A 19,731-nucleotide genomic window follows, 5' to 3' on the forward strand; every position below is an offset into this window, starting at 1 on the left:
GGAATAAAGGGGGAAACAGGAATAAAGGGGGGAAAACAGGTAATAGAGTTTATGATAAAATGTTGTGTCACAGGGTAAAAGTTGAGTTGAAGGAAAAATCTTTTCTTTGTAATAGATTTGGTTAGTGAAAGAAACATCTGAGAACCCACAGATCTATTTTTCTCACTAAGATGTTTCCACATTAGGAAAAAAAGCAGGATCACAAAAACCATGAAGTCAATGTGAAAGGCAAAACTCACATTAGCAATTTAGGAAATCCAGTTAGAAGTGAGATAAACTTGAGGGGAAAATCCCCAGAAAATACAGGAAATGATTAAAGAGAAGAAAGCGAGAGCAGACAAACAATGGACATGACAAATAGCTCATGAAGATGTGGGTGTTGGCGTGAATAGCAATTTCGGGGGGCTCTCTGGGCTGTTTTTCACACACTTACATAGTGCTTAGCATGCCAGATACTTTGCAAAGTAAGTTTAGCTCATTTAATCCTTATAAAAACTATATAAGAAAATATGTTAATCATCCCACTTGATTGATAGTGGAGCCCTATAGCTAGAAGCCTTTGCTTTGGCAAAAGTCACAGGTTGTTCCTTTGACCAACAAGGTGTGCATGATATCAGTCTGCCAGTACCTGAGACTGAGGTTTCTCTTGATGGTGTTTGTTTCCCACTCCTGCCCTGAGAAAAGGGCCGCCTCAGCGCCTTTATATCTCCCATAATGCTTTTGTACAGAAGGCTGTGGAGGAGATGTCTTAATTTATTTCCTCTTAAGAAGTCATTGGAAGCATATAAAGCTAAAATTTGACTGTATTTGCTGTTTAATGTCGTTGGTTTTAATTTATATTGAGCTTTTAAAATATATATGTTCTCTTCAACATCACACCCCTGTGGAGGATAGAGCAGTCATAAGAGACATTCTCTTATCTCCATGAATCTGGTTGGAGAAGCAGACAGCCACTTAAAAGTTAATTAGCAATGCAGGACAGCATGTCAGTATTGCATGCGTGCATGCTAAGTCACTTCAGCTGTATCCAACTCTTTGAAACTCCCAATGGACCACAGCGTGCCAGGCTCCTCTGTCCATGGATTTCTCCAGGCAAGATACTAGAAGGGGTTGGTTGCCATTTCCCTCTCCAATGTCAGTATTAAGTAAATAAAAATATAATTGTAAATACTGTAAAATCTGAGAGTTGAGAGGAATATAAAAGAACATCCCTTTAAAATCAGAAGATTTGAGAACTTGGCAGTTTCCTGTCAAACTTCAAATTATAATGATTTAGAAATCTGTTAAATAGATAATAATCAATAATATCAGTTCATAAATGTTAGAAATTTTTCTTCATTTTCATAGTTATTAAACATGATGAATTGATGTAATTTGCAAATCAGTGTTAATTATGCAAGTCAGTAACCCCAAAACATGCACTTTACCATACCCTTAAGTATTAGATATTTTACTTTTTATATTATGCTGTGGGGTTCCCCACCCCCCAGCCCCAGGTTCTGCATCCTGGGATTCAGCCAACCACAGATCAGAAATATTCCCTCCAAAATTCCAGATACTTCCTAAAAGCAAAACCTGAATTTGCTGTTCACTGGCAACTATTTATTTACATAGCATTTTTATTGTATTAGGTATTATAAATGATCTAGAGATGATTTAAAGTATATGGGTGGATGTGTGTATGTTACATGCAAATACTGTGTCATTTAATATGAGACTTGAGCATCCATGGATTTTATTTTGACAGTTTCTAATTTATAGAAAGCAAGAACTATACCATCTCCAAATTACTACTGTATGGTGTTTTTAAAATTCCATCACATTTCTTCTGTTTATTAATTGGCATTCTTTGGTCAGGAAACATTTTTTATTTTATCCTCATTTAAAAAGTCTATTATCAATTCAGACCCATTCTCATTTTGTTCAGTGAGTAGTACTCTTATCAGCACTCTTCTTTATTTTGATATTCAAATTGTTCCAAATTGGACCACTGGAAACCTGTTCAAAATGATGCCTGTGTATTTTGACATACTCATCTTTTTTTCTTCTTTGGAGTACTTATTTTCTGGAATAACAAAAATGGTATAAGCTCATTTTGCCTCTTTTGCTGCCCCAGGTTTAGAATCAGCCTTTTCTTCAAAGAGTCTTCATTTGTTTTAATGGACAATGGTATTTAGAAACCAAGATCTTTTCTACTTGCTTGTTTAAAATTCATTTTAAGCTACTTTATTTTTAAATTCATCTGGAATTCTACAGGGAGGTTTGAAGAATGGGTGTGTATGTATTAAGATGAATTAAAATGAATTACTTTAGCTGTAAGATACAAAACAAGAACTACTTATTTCCATTTGTATTCTTGCCCCTCAGAAACACTGATTCAGAGGAAAAATCTTGTTTAATTTTAAATAATATATTTAAATTGTATCAAATGATATGTATTTAAAATCTCATATCCATTGTGTTTTCTCTAACTTAGGTGCATTTTCTAGAATCATAAAACTTTGTGAAGAAAAATGTGAAACAGGTGAAAAAAATAAGGGAAGAAAAGGTGGCAGTGTAACATCTGTAAAGGGAATTACAAATTTAGGAAATACTTGCTTCTTTAATGCGGTCATGCAGGTAAGAGCCATGAGAAAGCTTTGTAACATGTAAAAGTTTGTTTTAATTGTGTTTTTTGGCACACCTTGGACGTCAAATAGCAAGTACACCTTGGACTGCTAAATGTTCATCTAGAAGTTTGTCTGTTTTGTTTTTGATTGTTTTAGGCTGTCTTTAGCCATTGGGCTTCCCTTGTGGCTCAGCTGGTAAAGAATCCACCTGCCATGTGGGAGACCTGTGTTTGATCCCTGGGTTGCGAAGATCCCCAGGGAAAGGCTACCCACTCCTGTATTCTCCCTGGAGAATTCCATGGACTGTATAGGCCATGGGGTTGCAAAAAGTCAGATATGACTGAGCGACTTTCATTTTCACTTTAGCCATTGTCATATAGTACATATGCCATCTTTTTCCACAGTGATTCTGAAAGACCTCTGTATTTTATCATGGCTCTGTCAGTAATAGTGATATTTATTAAATGTAAAATGTGTTTAGTTAAATTTTCTTAAAACCTAAAGACATTTTTGCTATATCAGATGATATTTGAAACTTGGAAAGAGTATTTATTCTGTGAAATTTGAGGCATATTATAACTGAATCAGAAGATAATACTTTTATTTTCTTTCAGAACTTGGCACAGTCTTACATTCTTACTGAATTGATGAATGAAATCAAAGAACATGGTACAAAACTCAAGATTGTTCCTTCCTCTGACTCTGAACTGGTAAGAAGTATAATTATCTGGATAATAGCTCTTTTTAGATAAGCTGGTAATGTTGCCAAAATCTATTTTTCTTACTTCTCAGAGCTATCCATTGAGATGGTAGTCAGGGAAGTTGAAAAAATAATTCAAAAGCATTTTGTGAAAATAAATAATAAGACTTAAAACTTCTAAAATCAGAGCTTTAAGATATGTTATGCTTCAAACATCTCATAAGTCAAACAACAGAAAAAATACTGAGACAGCTTTTGAGTAGACATACTAGAAAAGACTAAAGTGTTTTGATTTTTGTTGAATGAAACATCTAGGATTCTTGTTCTATATTATAAAATCTGTATTATAAAATTTATAGTTATTGGTAACATTTACTTAAATACAGCATTTTTATCCTTTAAAGGTAGATTTAATTTTAATAGTGATCATCTAAAGGTTTTTTGGAATCTAGTTTGATACTGGGTTTTTAAACTAGTGAGAAAGGGAAAAAGGCAGCCTCTGGCATTTGGAAGCTATCCTGATACCCACAGTTAGGCCATGATGTTCACGTGAACCTCACAGAATACCAGCCTCAAGCAGGGTTACTCCAAGACTGTTAAAATGAGACAAAACAAGTCCGCTTAATACTTTTGTCCAAACCAAGATTACTCTTCCAGTGAGAAAATCCCAGTCACCTTCTCTTGGCCAAAAGGAGTCACTGTGACTTTTTTTTTCACTTGTTACAGCTTTATCTTCATTCTAGTCTCCTTTTATTGAGATATTTCATCGTAGAAATACCCCCACTTTATTACAGCATCCAACTGAGAGCAGACCTTTTCTAAAATTATTTTCCTTAATTTCTTCCCTAAACCACCCAACTGAAACCCAAATCCTCCATTGGTTCTTTTGAATACCTCTGATTGAGACACTCCATGGTTCCCTGTTGTGTGTGTTCCCCCTCAAACCAACAAGTAATGAACCCATCTTGTTCTGCTCCAAGTGTGTTCCTGGTGGTCTTGGAGGGTATTACACTAATAATTAAGATTCCAGTTAGAAATTGATTTGGAGAAGGTGATGGCACCCCACTCCAGTACTCTTGCCGGGAAAATCCCATGGACGGAGGAGCCTGGTAGGCTGCAGTCCATGGGGTCGCGAAGAGTCGGACACGACTGAACGACTTCCCTTTCACTTTTCACTTTCATGCATTGGAGAAGGAAATGGCACCCCACTCCAGTGTTCTTGCCTGGAGAATCCCAGGGATGGGCGAGCCTGGTGGGCTGCTGTCTATGGGGTCGCACAGAGTCGGACACAACTGAAGTGACTTAGCAGCAGCAGCAGAAATTGACTTGTCTATGTGTGTTTTAGAGGAACAAAGAGTGAAGGTATAGCTCATAATCTGACTGTTGAAATTCTTAAAAAAGAGGAATTCTAAAACTTCTTAGCCCAATATAGTAACCTTAGATTTTTCTTCCAAGGAAGCAATTTTGAAAGACACTATGGTTGTATTTTTTGTTAAAAAGTCAGTCTGTAAACTCACTGCCCTTTCATTCTCTTGAGATTTTAATGGTGGAGCCCAGTTGCCACCTTGGGAGCTAGTGAAGACTGCTTTACAAAATAATGATGGTGTTTGAGAAGATTTCTGACTAACTGTGATCTGATGTTAGATTTAAGTATTTCACACTTGAAGCTGTGAAATTAGTATATGGCAATCAGATATTATAGCTGATCACTGTAGGTTTGTGTCATTCTAAGAGGAAAATTTTCAGTCTTAGGTCTTAGTTTTTTAGGACATAATAGTTGACCTGAGTTGTCGGACTATCAGTATAGATCAGTGCTCTTTCACCAACTGTTTCCTTTGGGCCTTTGTAATCTGTATGCCTTTCCTTTCTTTTCCGTACCTTATTGTGGCTCAAACCACCAGTAATATGTTGAACAGAAGTGATAAATGTCTTAGTCTCCGAATTAGGGAGAAAACACTCAGTACTTCATTATTAATAAGAGTAGGTATAAAATAAGTACAAGGTAATGTATTTTGTGACATAATTCCCATTCCTTATTTTATTAGTAAAATATTTGGAAAAAAGAAGAGTATGGGGTTTTGCTAATAAATGTTTATGATTATTTGTGAATATGTACAAATAACAAGTCAATGAATAATTTTAGGAGAGTACATGAAGGGGCAGTTAAAAGCAATGAAAGATTGGTTTTTCACTCTTGAGCTAATAGTTATATAAAATAAAGGGCAGAAGATATGAGAATACCTATATTTTTCAAGGTAAGGCATTTAATTTCATTTTTTATATAGTTATCTTGTATATGAGGGAATAAAGCTTTTTAATACACTTGAGATGGTTTAGTCATCATTTAAACAATATAACTCTCTCTTAGATTTTTTAATGACATTTTATTTTAAAATTGTTTATTTCTGACAAAGAATTGATCCTGTTTTTAAAGGACCCATTAGTGGTGGAACTTTCAAGCCCTGGACCATTGACCTCAGCCTTGTTCCTGTTTCTTCACAGCATGAAGGAGACTGAAAGAGGACCACTTTCTCCCAAAGTTCTTTTTAATCAGCTTTGTCAGAAGTGGGTACATCTACTGTCTTAATATGAATGATCATGAGTTACGAAGCACTAATATGCTTATCTGGGCTTCCCTGGTGGCTCTGACAGTTAAGAGTCTGCCTGTGATGCAGGAGACCTGGTTGGATTCCTGGGTAGGGAAGATCTCCTAGAGCTTACTATGAGTAGTTTGACACTTACTGTGACATTGCCGTTATGTCTTGGACTACCAAGAGAAAGGGACTTTCCAGGTGGCAGTAGTGGTAAAGATCCCACCTGCCAATGCAGAAGACATAAGAGATGCAGGTTTGATCCCCAGGTTGGGAAGATCCCCTGGAGAAGGGAATGGCAACCCACACCAGTATTCTTGCCTGGAGAATCCCATGGACAAGAAGAGCCTGGTGGGCTGTAGTCCATAGGGTCAGCGAAGAGTTGGACACGACTGAAAGCTACTTAGCACACATGCAGAGAAGGAACTAACGTTTGTTTAGTTGCAGCTGTGTGCTCTATGTAAATTATGTCTCATAATGCTCTGAAGACGTGATTGTTTTCCCAGTTTTATGTATAAGAAAACTGAGACTGCCAGAAGTTGAGTAGCTTCCTGTGTTTCATGAGAACAAGGCAGGGTTTAAATAGATGTCTGTCCTGACTCAGAAGCCCATTATGTAATACCATAAAGTAAGAAAATTATAGAATTGTAAAATCTAAAAGTGCTGTTATAGATCATCTAGCTTAGTTTTCTTATTTTTTTAAGATGAGTTTTGAGGCATGCAGAGTTTAAGTAAATTTCCCAAGATATTGCCAGTATGGTTAAAAACAAAACCCTTATGTGCCTGGAAATAAACACGTTCATAAAGGACCTGGCTTAACTTTAAAGCATTCATTTATTCTTTCATAGAAATTTGAAAAAAAAATGTGTGTGTGTGTGTGTGTGTATATATATATATATATGTTCCTAGTTTTGTGATATTCTGTGGTGTGTCATGTACCTTAAGGGTGTCCCAAAATTCTCAAAAGTTCAGTATACTGTACTGTGAAGCTTGACACATTTACGGTACTTGATGTGTAGTCATTGCTTAATAAATGTTAGCTATATTGTTTTCAGTGTCCTGAAGATCTCATCCTCATGGGAACAGTAACCATATTTTGTGCTTCTGTTTATAGAAAAAAGAGTAAATTGAACCTTTGAATATATGAATATTGAATATATGTTATTTCAAGGTGATTTTAAATAATAGTAATATATTATTGATATAATTACTTTATTTCTTTATTTTTCTTTCCTGTTTTGTTTTTAAATCATAGGGCCCCTGCATTTAAAAGTTTTCAACAACAGGACAGTCAGGAACTTCTTCATTATTTGCTGGATGCAGTGAGGACAGAAGAAACAAAGGTCAGATTTCTCAATGTTTATCACATATACTCTTTAAGAAGAAGGTACAAAATTGAAGGAATTTTACCAAAATTTTAACGTACAGTTGAAAGTAATTTGACTTTTTTTTAAACTATTCTGTTTATCCTCCTCTTTTTTGCCCTGCCTACCACAAGATTATTTTTTTTATCACTTTACAGTTCTATTATCCTTTATTAGTTTATGTACTTTGACTATAAATAACAAATTAATTAAAACTAGCTTAAATAAAGAAAAAGGAATCTAATATTCCAGATAAATGGGGATACAGGACAGGAAGTTTTTCAGAAATCCAGAAAGTAGTCTCCTTTTCCCCCTGGTCTCTCTGGCTCTGTAGATTTTCTTTATGCATGTCTCTGCAGACTGAGTAGCTTCTTTGCTTCCCTGTCTGAATGGTAGCTCCTAACTGCCATGGCTTGCATGTTGCAGTTCCACGGCTTGCATGTTGCAGTTCCACATGTATAAAGATGAACTGAATCCTAATTTTAAATTCCCAAAAGAGAGAAACCTCATTGTCCCATGTTGGATTACAATTCATTCAGGGACTAGAGGACTGGGGTCCCAGCCTCCTGAGTCAGGGTCTGTTGAGTAAAGAAGATCTAGATAGATTTCCCAAACAGTATTTACTATAACCCTGTCCCTTAATTTAGTGGCTGTTGGTTGACTCTAATATTAAATTAGTTATTTACACCTTTTTTGGTGGGGTCCTATGCAAACAGGATACAGTGTTTCGGAAAAAATGCCAGACATTAAAGATGTCCAGTATACAGCACATATCCCCCACTTCCTCCTTTCTCACTTGGAGCAGACCCTGCTAATCATTTCATCGCCGTTCCACTGAGTCAGGATTCAGTCTCAGAATCGTTCTCGACATAGCACTCTGGACAGTCTCTGCCAAGCCTAATTGTCATAACAGGTGAAAACACTGTTTCCTGTTCAAGGTGAATATATTTCTTAATCTATATGTTAATATGCAGTAGAACAGCCAGGTGCAAGTGAAGTGCTGATGTGCTTGTGGTAGGTGTTTCTTTTTTTACTATGAAGGGTGGTATCTTTTCTTTTTTAATTCGGCTTTTTTGAATTGTACATGAGATTGTAGTGTTTCTTTATTCTGTATGGCCAGTTTTCAGTGAAGAGACAGTAATGGTTCTAATAATTTCTCATAAATTATCTTAAAGAATGAGTCAGTTACCAAACAGTGTTTATTATAGTTCTATCCTTAATTGGCTGTTTATAGGGTATCATATTAAATGAGTTGAATTTCCACTTCATTTTAATGGGGCTTCCCTGGTGGTTCAGATGGTAAAGCATCTGTCTGCAATGCTGGAGACCTGGGTTTGATCCCTGGGTCCGGAAAATCCCCTGGAGAAGGCAATGGCAACCCACTCCAGTACCTTGCCTGGAAAATCCCATGAACAGAGGAGCCTGGTAGGCTACAGTCCATGGGATCGCAAAGAGTCAGACACAACTGAGCGACTTTACTTTTTACTCACCTACTGTTTAAAATCAGGTCTGTTGTCTGTGAACAGATTGTGATCTCCTCAAGGAATGGTATTCTATGTGCCTTGCACTTAGTGGGTGCTCATTTAATGTTTGTTCAATATGTTGTCTGTGTTTACGCTTTAAATGGACAATTTCATTTACGTATTGAATTGGGAAGAAAACAGTTTCTTAAATGAATAAACTAGCTAGTTTTGGGGGGCATTTGCACTTATTTTGAATATGTTATAATTTGAATAAACTGTTAAATTGAAGGGTAGTTCTGCATTATGTTTTATCTGTAATTTGTTTTGAAGAAATCAGTTAAGAGTAAGTTTTGGGAACATTAGTACAGTCCCCCTGAGTTAATAATTCATTACATTTTCTTAGATCTAGAAACTGATACCAAGAATGGAGATACAAACTTAAGTGTTTCAGACTACCAAACTAATGATCTAATTCTATACAATACTGCTGATTAAACTTTAATTTTAGGGACTTCCCCTGCAGTTCCATTGCAAGGGATACGAGTTTGATCCCTAGTTGGGGGACTAAGATCCCACATGCTGCACAGTGTGGCCAAAAAAAAAAAGTTTAATGTTAATGCTTGATCATCAGTGACTAGTATGAATATACATTTTTAAGCTTGCTATTTAAAATGTAACCATAATTATTTCACTATTTGAAAAACTATTGAATCTGATTTACTAATTGATATTCTTATTGAGGGGATTGATCCAAGGTAGCAAAGTAGAAAGAGATGCTCTGTGTTAGGAATAGTAAATGCATTTTGACCTTCTGAGCCTACAGATGACACAGTAGTTACTTTAGGATTAATTGAAGCCATCAGTTGCTAGAAAGATTTTTTTTCTTTTCCCCTGAGATTTACAGGAATATGTTTACTACATGGTGGTCATGTATCATTGTAAATGGAATTAAAAGTCACCTTTTTACAATGTTTTTCTCTGTTGATATTACAAATAAAGCAATAAAATCTATCATTGTAATTTTTTTTTCGATTTTACTTTCATTGATGGCATTCTTTGTTGTAATTATTCTTTTGTCGTAATGCGTTGGGATTCACAGTATCTTGAAAACTCAGGCAGTACAGCAGGAAACATTAGTTTTTGAAAGCTCTTATCTTTCTTCCTCTACGTGAGGCTTTTAGATGGAGTGGCAGAATTAAAATGTCAAGTCTTGGATCTGTTCTGTCTCGTAAGCAAGGACAGTCATGCTGGTTGGGTACAGTGAGTACCCGGGCAGGAGCGGCATTGTCTGGCCTGGGAACTCCACAGCTGTTAGTCGGGCTGCTGCTGTGGTTTGTCAGCACCATGTGTTCTTTGATTGAAGGAAGGCTACAGCGGCATGTCTGCCACCAGACTCTTCTAGTGATGGTTAAAAAATGGCTGACCTCCTTTCATCTTGTTTCACTAAGGTCTTTTTCTTATGACTATGAAGTTGATGAATATAACTCCCTCTTGCTGAGTAGAGACATAAAAGGGATCATTTGTGGAAAAATTGTAAATTTTTCTATATGTGAAATAAAGTCAAATTCACAATAAGGGCTTCTTTTATAGGTAGTCTTTTCAGCTTAGAAATATATGCTTCTTGACTTTTTTTCCTTTTAGTTTGAGCTATCACTAAATTAATGGTATTATTACATTTTTATTATCAAAGATTTATCACTTTAATCCATCATTAGGTAACATGATTTTATAGGTAGAATAGCTCTGCTAACTTAAATTATGTGTTTTGCATTTTTATTTTTAAAAAGAGTTGAACAAGGAGGTTTGAACTGGTTGGTCCTTGATACTGCGCATTGATTAATGTGCTGCAGTTGTTCGTAGCTCTCTGACCAGTCTTTTTTAAAAATCTAAATGGTTCAAAGCACAACTCTTAACAATGAAGGTTGTAGATGGACCTAAACCCATTTATTTTATTCAACTTGATGAACTACCTTTTAACTAAGTTTAACAGTTTAGAGCAGAGAATGTAAATTTGTGGCTAGGATACAATGAAAAAAGCAAATATCTAATAGTTTAATAAAAGTTAAGAATTTAAACAGCTTCATTGTTTTTATTCTTAAAAAAGAGTGATATTGCAGCTTACATATCCGAGTACGGTAAAGGCTCATTAAAAGTCATGTCTGAAATGGTAAAATGTTCAAATTGTAGAATAAATTTATAGACTTGTAAGTTGAATTAGAGGTCTTTAGTTGCTGGATAGACTTTTTACAGTTATATCTATAGATGATATTTATAGGTGAACATGGGTATTTATTGGCATCTTTCATTTAAGTCATTTCTCTTGCATGGAATTTGCACCGTTCTAATTTGCTTCTTTTAGTTCAGTGTTCTCTTATCAAGGTAAAAAAGTCAAGTTTTTACCTCAGACAGTATCAAAATTTTATCAATTTTCAAGTTTATTGAGTCTGAATTAGAGATTATTTCAATATTTAATAGCTTCTGGGACACATATTTCAATTTCTTTCACATGTAAGTATATTTTAGGAGTGAGTAACATGGTATGAATTGTTGTATGTTTACTTTTATATCCTACTTTGTATATATTTAAATTTTTGAATCTTGCATTAACTTTCAAAATAAACTTAAAGAGAATAGTGAGCAGTTCTAGGAAATATAATGTGCTGATCATAGGCTAGTTAATAAATAGAACTTAATTTCATAATTATTGGGGAGTAATATTAAAAACTAATTATAAAACATATCATACATATAAAAGAACATGTACAGATATAGTTTAAAGCATACTATAAATACTATTACCACTCCTCCCTACCACCACTCCCAGAGTTAAAAAATAGATTATTAGTACCATAAAAGCTACCTGTTTCTTTTTTTCAAATACTTCTTCCTCAGCACAGGTAACCACTATTTTGACTTTTACAGAAATCATTCCATAGTTTTGAGAGCTACTTCTATATGCTTAAATGATATATTGTTTAGTTTTATAAAACTGGGTAGCAAGCACAAACTTAACTGCCTTTATTGGATGGTTCCCAAAAGATGAGTTGAGAGAATCTCTGGAACATAGTCTGGCTTTGGCACCCCAATTTAAAAGACCTCTTTCTGGGAAAGTCAGTAGGCAAGGTCATGAATGTGTTGTGAGTCACACCTGTCAAAATCAAGGTCAATTGACAGAGATTAGAAGAGACCAGGTACTAGTTCTCATCCCAGAAGGTTGGAGACTGCTCCGTGTTTTCTGCTTCTGAGTTCATCATGGCCCACTTCATGACTCTCGGAAATAGGCCCAAGCAGAACAATTCTGGGGTGGTAATTTGTTTCCTCTCCTGATCAAGGTAGCAGAGCAGAGAGGGGAGATATAACATTAGCAGCTCATTCCCTGTACATTCTGTTCTCAGAGAAAAACATGGTAGAATGGCAGACGGGATCTTGGTGTCAACAATATATCCATCTTGTAAGTCTCACTGCCCCAGTGTAGATTGGTTGCCTCCCACATTAGATGTGTAAGCATCATTGTGAAATTCTTCCTAACTCCTGGGAATTCCCTTTGACTCTCTTACATGATGCCCATGCTGTTGCCTGTAAACCACTTTGTTATCTTTCTTTATGTTCTCGTTTGGTGGTGTGTGTGTATACATATGTATGTTTTTCCTTTTGATTTTTCAAAAAGTGGTATATACTGATACATGACCCTGTCTTTTTAAGGTAACATATTGTAGCAACTTTCCATATCAGAAGATAAAAAGTTTCCTTTTTAAAAAAAAACAAACCTGTTCCTTTATAACCAATTCTAACCATTTGCTTATTGATTGTCCCTTATATGTTGTTTCCAGTGTTTTTGCCTTTATGAACAATGCTCTGATGAATAATGTATGTGTGTTATGTCACATGTCTGTAAGAATATCTATATAAATACAGAAGTGAGCTTTCTGGGTCAAATGATACACACATGTGGAATTTTGATAACTTACCAAATTGTCCTCCATAGGCATACAGTTTTCACTCTGTCAGCAACATAACATATATGGAGAGTGTTTTTCCATAACCTCACCAAATGACTGTTATACCAAACTTAAAAATTTTTGCCAATCTGATAGGTAGCAAATGGTATCTCAGGGTAATTTTAGTGTATGTTTTTCTCTTTTTGAATAAAGCCCAATATCTTTTCATTTGTTCTTATTTTTTTGCCCATTTTTCTACTGGGTTTTGATCCTTTCCTGATTTCTAAAAGATTTTTGTGTACTAGAGAGGAAATATGTTACCAAGTTTATCATTTGTGATGTGATTTTGCCTATAATGTGGCAATAGCTTTTTTCAAAAATGTAATGTTATGCAAAATATCATGTATGAAACGAGTTGCCAGTCCAGGTTCGATGCACGATACTGGATGCTTGGGGCTGGTGCACTGGGACGACCCAGAGGGATGGTATGGGGAGGGAGGAGGGAGGAGGGTTCAGGATGGGGAACACATGTATACCTGTGGCGGATTCATTTTGATATTTGGCAAAACTAATACAATTATGTAAAGTTTAAAAATAAAATAAAATTTAAAAAAATGTAATGTTAAACATTTTTTTGTTTTTGAATTTAAAAATCTTAAAAATTTTTTTAATTTTTATATGGCTTCTGGATATTGAGTCTTAGTTGAAAAGGCAAATTTTTTAATTTACTTCAAGGTTATAAAATAATTTCCCCATGTTTTCTTCTGGTACTTTTATGATTGACTTTTATCTAAAGCTTGATCTATTGAAATTTACCCTGTTCCATGATATTTTCATTTTTCCCATTTGACTATCCTATAGTTACCCAAACTATATAGTATGTTTTCCCCACTAAATTGGTAGCACTCTAATTATACTAACTTTTCATATTATTTGGGTTTTTTCTCAACTTGCCCTTGGTTGTGTTTGCTTATATGTTTAAGTACTAGATTTAACCTTTCAGTTATGAAGATTTTAATGCATTTAGTCAATCATCTCTTACTACACTTTCCTCTCTGCCCCCAGGTTTTCATTGCTATTCTTATTTATTTTTTCCATATCTGGGCAGAACCTATCTCTCCCTTCAACCTCTCACATTAAAAAGAGAAAAAGAAAACTCTAAAATCTATATACTATTGCCATTTTCACTAGAATTATGTTAAATAAATAAATTGGGTGGAAGGTGAATTGAAATGTTCATAACGATAGGACTTATCCAAGAACGTGCTGTGTATTTCCATTTGATCAAATTTTCTTTTGTAACTTTCAATAGTGTTCCTTATTTAGATGTTACACATTTGTTTAGTTTATTCCTAGTTATTTTATATTTTCAGTTGCGATTATTGTTTATTTTCTTCTATATCTTCTAACAGTTCTGTTTGTGTGAAGGTGATTGACTCATTATCTTTATATACTCCCTATTAAATTCTCATTATTATAGTAGTTTTTTATCTCATTTAGTTCCTCTGGCTTTTCAAAGTAAAAAGTTATGTCATCTGCAAATAATTTTCTCTCTTTTATACTTTTATATCTCTGAGATTTATTTTTTGTCAAATACATCAGTAAAACTTTAATACAGTGTTAAATAGTAGTAGTGAATGGGGGTATCGAGGGATTTGATCTTATTTTTTCTCAGTGTATATGATGGCCTATATTAATTAATGTTATTAGATTTCTCTATCCCTGTACTACTAGAATAAAGGCCTCTTGGTCATACTATAATCTTTGTGTTTTTGTTTTTTTTTTAATTGTGCAGCTAGCTCTATTCTGTCACTGATATTTTATTTAGAATTTTTTTAGGTAATATTATATCTGTGTGTACACTCTTGTCAGCTTTTGGTACCAATATTATGCTTCATGAAGATAATTTGATAGCTTCCCTTTTTCTGTGCCCTGGGACATAGGTTTATTGTTTCTGTGAAATTATTAGGTACTGGAGGTTTGTGTAGGGAATATGTAATTCAGTGACTTTAATGATATTTTTTTCTTCCTTGAAAGCTGGAAAATTTTCTAATTTTTTGGAAAATTATCTGGTTTTCTTTTTCCTGAAATTTCAAATATAATTACCTAAGAGTTGAGCAAAGTGGTCTCTCATGATTATTTGCAATATCTTTCATTTAGGTAGTGATTCTCCATCTTTGTTATATGTGATATTATGCTTTTCATGCTTATCTTTTTTTTTTCACGCTTGTCTTGATTTAGATTAGTTGGTGGGTTTATTTATCCCTGCTGCCCAGAAAATCAGCTTTTGATTCGTTTATTTATTCTCTTCAATTTCTACTTTTATCCTCTTAACTCTTTCCTTATACTTGTGTTCAGTTTGATGTCCTTTTCTAAATGTATAAGTTAGCTGCTTAATTCATTTTTAATTCTTTTCAAGCGATTTACATATATAAAAGTGTTCTGAAGAGTGAAAAGTATCTTGGATTCTGACATATAGAGTTTTCTTACTCTCTGAGAAGATTGCAATTCTGTTTAATTTCTCTTTGACATGATAATTTTTTAACAAAAGATTTATGTATCATTTTCATATCAAGAAATCTAAGTCAAACAGTGGTTTCACATATATGAAAACCTGTAATTAAGACTTTGCTTACTACCTTTCCCCTTACCCCACTGTTAAAATGTGAATTAGAGAAGATTAAATTTATCCACTAAGAGGGCTGCAATTAGTGTAAAAGATGTAATTTATTAGCTTAAATAAATCTTTATTTTTGGAATATATGTAGTTTTATTCTGAGAGTTTTTCATGAGGTTAGATCTTTTCTAAGCCATATGTAAGAGGTGTAGAACCATAAAACTTATCATTTACTAAGAGCTGCTGATGAACACATGATTTTCTTTGACAACTAAATTCAAATAAAATAACAATTAAGTTCTGGAGTTGTCTTCTTGTTGTGGGCAATATTCTGGACTTTAGTCATGTGTATGTGTGTGTGTGTGTATATATATATAAATATATATATGTATATATGTTTATGGGAAATAGATGGGGAAACAGTGGAAACAGTGTCAGACTTTTTCTGGGCTCCAAAATCTCTGCAGATGGTGACTGCAGCCATGAAATTAAAAGACACTTACTCCTTGGAAGGAAAGTTATGACCAACCTAGATAGCATATTCAAAAGCAGAGACATTACTTTGCCAACAAAGGTTCGTCTAGTCAAGGCTATGGTTTTTCCTGTGGTCATGTATGGATGTGAGAGTTGGACTGTGAAGAAGGCTGAGCGCCGAAGAATGGATGCTTTTGAACTGTGGTGTTGGAGAAGACTCTTAAGAGTCCCTTGGACTGCAAGGAGATCCAACCAGTCCATTCTGAAGGAGATCAGCCCTGGGGTTTCTTTGGAAGGAATGATGCTAAAGCTGAAACTCTAGTACTTTGGCCACGTCATGCGAAGAGTTGACTCATTGTAAAAGACTCTGATGCTGGGAGGGATTGGGGGCAGGAGGAGAAGGGGACGACAGAGGATGAGATGGCTGGATGGCATCACTGACTCGATAGACGTGAGTCTGGGTGAACTCCGGGAATTGGTGATGGACAGGGAGGCCTGGCGTGCTGCGATTCATGGGGTCGCAAAGAGTCGGACACGACTGAGCGACTGATCTGATCTGATCTGATCTGATACATGTGTGTGTATATATATATCTATATGGAGGTCATAGTGACCAGTTTAATAGCTTCTTATGTATTACTACTTTCTTCGTAGATTAGAAATTTCATATGATCTACTTGTTACTTTTTGTCCTGGTTAAGGAGTAAATCATCTTAGGGACAGAGTTGGCGAGAGGGAGGGAGAAAGCAAGAGATGGGGAAAGATGGGGGATAGAAGAAAAAAGGAGAACTTATTCTAAACCTGTAAAAAAAAAAAATGGGACTAGGCTGCTTGCTTTTTGTTGACTGTGAAAAATACTTTAAACACGAGAGAACCTGTATGTAGGAACCTTGACTTATTTGGGGGAGAATCTGGTAACACAAAATTATTCATGCATGGAGTTTTAGAACTGGAGTAAAGGACACATTTAACTTTCTAAAAATTCAGTCATTTTAATTTACAGACTGGGGAACTGAGATCCATTGTATGTTGCTGTTTGAAAAATCCTCTTTTAAGAGGATGAAGTTTGAGTCAGTTTTCACTGAAACCAGATTCTAGTCACAGGAACACAGAATAATGCTTTGAAAGGATACATTCTAGTATACATTCTTAAGAAATTCTTATTGTTTTGTTTTATAGCGAATACAAGCTGGCATTCTAAAAGCATTCAACAACCCAACTACTAAAACTGCTGATGATGAAACTAGAAAAAAAGTCAAAGGTATGTTGACAGTTTCACTGTTAAAAGTTTTTCCTAGAAGAAAATATTGTAAGTTTCTTTTTAGCGGGGAAGTGGGAGAGGAACTGAACATTATGTAAACTAATTCTCTGAAGTAATGAGAGTTTACTTATTCCTGTGGTGGCAAGACAGTCTAATGGGTCATAGAAAGAAAATATTAGAATCTATGTGAATTAAAAAAAAAACTAATATCAAATATACAGTTTGACTGATGCACTTAAGAGAAGTATCCTGTGGGAGATTTGAAAGGTTGTTGAAAGTAGCAACCTCACTTGGAAGTTCACTTTTATCATACTGTGTCATTTTTCATTTGAAGTGTGCTTATTAGATAGTGGATTTATGGATATTGTCTAGTCTTAGCTAGACAAAATGCTTCAGTGTTCCAGAGATTCCTACAAGGAAATCATTATTTAAGAGGGTACTGTTATGTCAAGCATACATGTCTACTCCTAGTGTTGACTCTTCATCAGCCAAAATATGAGGCAGAAACAGTGATTAACTAACTGATCAAAGCTGATCATTTATAATGATCAATATTTAAATGTAGGTTTATATCCCATGTTATTAACAATTTACTGTGTCCTATAAATATATTCTTCCTTGAGGTAGTAACTTGTTTTTAGAAAATGTTTAAAAATATTATTTCTTATTTTATTTATTCTCTTTTTTAATTCTGTTTTTTATAGCATTATATATAAAGCGTGTCTATATAAACAAATATAAATACATTAAGCTTGTATATAACAAAACTTTATGTGCAGTTGAAGGTTCAAGATTTTAAAAAATAATGTCTCAAGTATGCTCTGTTTTGTTTTGAGATAGTGCCATCTAGTGCATGTTTAGAATAACTGTTTGTTTTTTCTTTCACTCCTTTTCAGTTTTGTAATCTTACTTATTTTCAATCCCTTGTACAATTTTCCTTAATGAAACATCTTAGTTAAACATAACTTCTAAATAGTTACCATCATAATTAATAGGTATTTCTTGATATGTCCAGATAAAAATCTGCTCTGTCATTCAGTGCTTCAAATAATGTTTTAAAATGATTTCAATTGTTTGCATAAAATTTGAGGATAGAGATCCAAAAAGGATGGAAGAGAAATTTGAAAGAGGAGTGAATAGGTTTAAAAAAAATTTTTTTAATATATTTTCCCCTGTGGTTTACTGTGAGAAATTTCAAACTTCCATTAGAATAGTGTGAAGCCCATGTGCCTGTGTGCCCATAATCATGCTTAAATTACACTTGATTCATGTTTCATCTGTTCTCCCCCAACTCCATATTATTTTGAATCAAACCATAGACATCATTTTCTTTTATTTATAAATATATAAATATGTAATATATAATATAGAAATAGAAATAGAATAATTTTAACATTTTTATGTAACAGGAGTTAAATATATAGCTAAGTTATTAATTTCCATGTTAGTTCGTTATGCTTTGCAGTGTTTACTTGTCTTTTACTGCTCTGTTGTTTCCATAGTTATGGTCCTGGCATTTGTAGCCCTAAATCATAATCTCTTTTTCCATCGCTCTGTCTACCTCTAGGTTAGGCACAGAGGCTTTATGGGAGCAGTTGAGTGTGGTATGAATAGTGGTGATTACTCTACTTATTTTACTTCTTAAAGTTTAAGAGCAATCAGTTTGTTATTTATTTGAGACTACAGTAGTTGATAGTCACATTTTCTCTATAGAATTGTAAAGAAAATTATAAGATCATAGAGTAAAATATATTATTAAATATGGTCCCAGATTATTCAGATTTCTTTTGATTCAACAGGAAAAAAGCCTGTTACATTGTTAGGTTGATGGTTGATATGTTTTTTTCATTAAAAGTATTATTTTTACAGCATATGGAAGAGAAGGTGTGAAAATGAACTTCATAGATCGTATCTTTATTGGTGAATTAACTAGCACGGTCATGTGTGAAGAATGTTCAAATGTAGGTACTTTGTAATTCTCTTCAACATGGACTAGATTATAGTCATATTGTTTTTATTGTTTTCTTTCACATGTAATCATTAGCAGTCATTTTTATTTGTGACAGATGACTATGTAGTAGCTTTTGAAAGTCTTTAAAAAATATATCCTTCACTGCTAGAAAATAAACATAATGTATAATTTTTTTAAGTAAATGTTATCTAAATTTTCCTCTTGACACACCTGTGAAGTTCATTTAGCCTATTTTAGTATGATCCTATGTGCTAGCTACTCATTTGGATTGAAAATGAAAGAGAAACTTCTGTGAAGAGAGTAACTACATTAATATCATTATGCATTGCCCTAAATTGTAATCCCAAAAGAAATAATTCAATGTAGTAACATAATTTAGGCTTATCTTCTTTAAAAATTTATATTTATATGACTTGTTCAATTTTTTTTAAAAAAGCAGACTTGACTCATCTTTGAATTTAGTGATAATTTCATTTTGAATGCCATCTGTACTGTAACAGCTTCTTAAGTGAAGTCGCTCAGTCGTGTCCGACTCTTTGCGACCTCGTGGACTGTAGCCTACCAGGCTCCTCCATCCCTGGGATTCTCCAGGCAAGAATACTGGAGTGGGTTGCCATTTCCTTCTCCAGGGGATCTTTCCAGCCCAGGGATTGAACCCAGGTCTCCTGCATTGCGGGCAGACGCTTTAACCTCTGAGCCACCAGGGAAGCACAATAGTTTCTTAAGGACTGTATAAATTTTT

General features: G+C 34.4%; 1 protein-coding gene across 7 annotated transcripts in view; it reads left to right on the plus strand.

The window, feature by feature from the left end:
- Window positions 1–19,731, plus strand: part of USP45 (ubiquitin specific peptidase 45) — a 59,569-nt gene that overhangs the window by 22,095 nt on the left and 17,743 nt on the right. For 6 of the 7 annotated variants that reach the window (XM_055535401.1, XM_055535403.1, XM_055535402.1 and 3 more), the window contains exons 6-11: window positions 2,477–2,619; window positions 3,224–3,319; window positions 5,744–5,874; window positions 7,156–7,243; window positions 16,936–17,017; window positions 18,887–18,978. In XM_055535401.1, the coding sequence (XP_055391376.1) occupies window positions 2,477–2,619; window positions 3,224–3,319; window positions 5,744–5,874; window positions 7,156–7,243; window positions 16,936–17,017; window positions 18,887–18,978 (632 nt within the window). Of the gene's footprint in view, window positions 1–2,476; window positions 2,620–3,223; window positions 3,320–5,743; window positions 5,875–7,155; window positions 7,244–7,980; window positions 9,752–16,935; window positions 17,018–18,886; window positions 18,979–19,731 lie in introns of those variants that run through there. The other variant, XM_055535408.1, reaches the window with a different exon arrangement.

This window comes from Bubalus kerabau, chromosome 9 (assembly GCF_029407905.1).
Source record: "Bubalus kerabau isolate K-KA32 ecotype Philippines breed swamp buffalo chromosome 9, PCC_UOA_SB_1v2, whole genome shotgun sequence".
NCBI classification, from domain to species: Eukaryota; Metazoa; Chordata; class Mammalia; order Artiodactyla; family Bovidae; genus Bubalus; species Bubalus kerabau.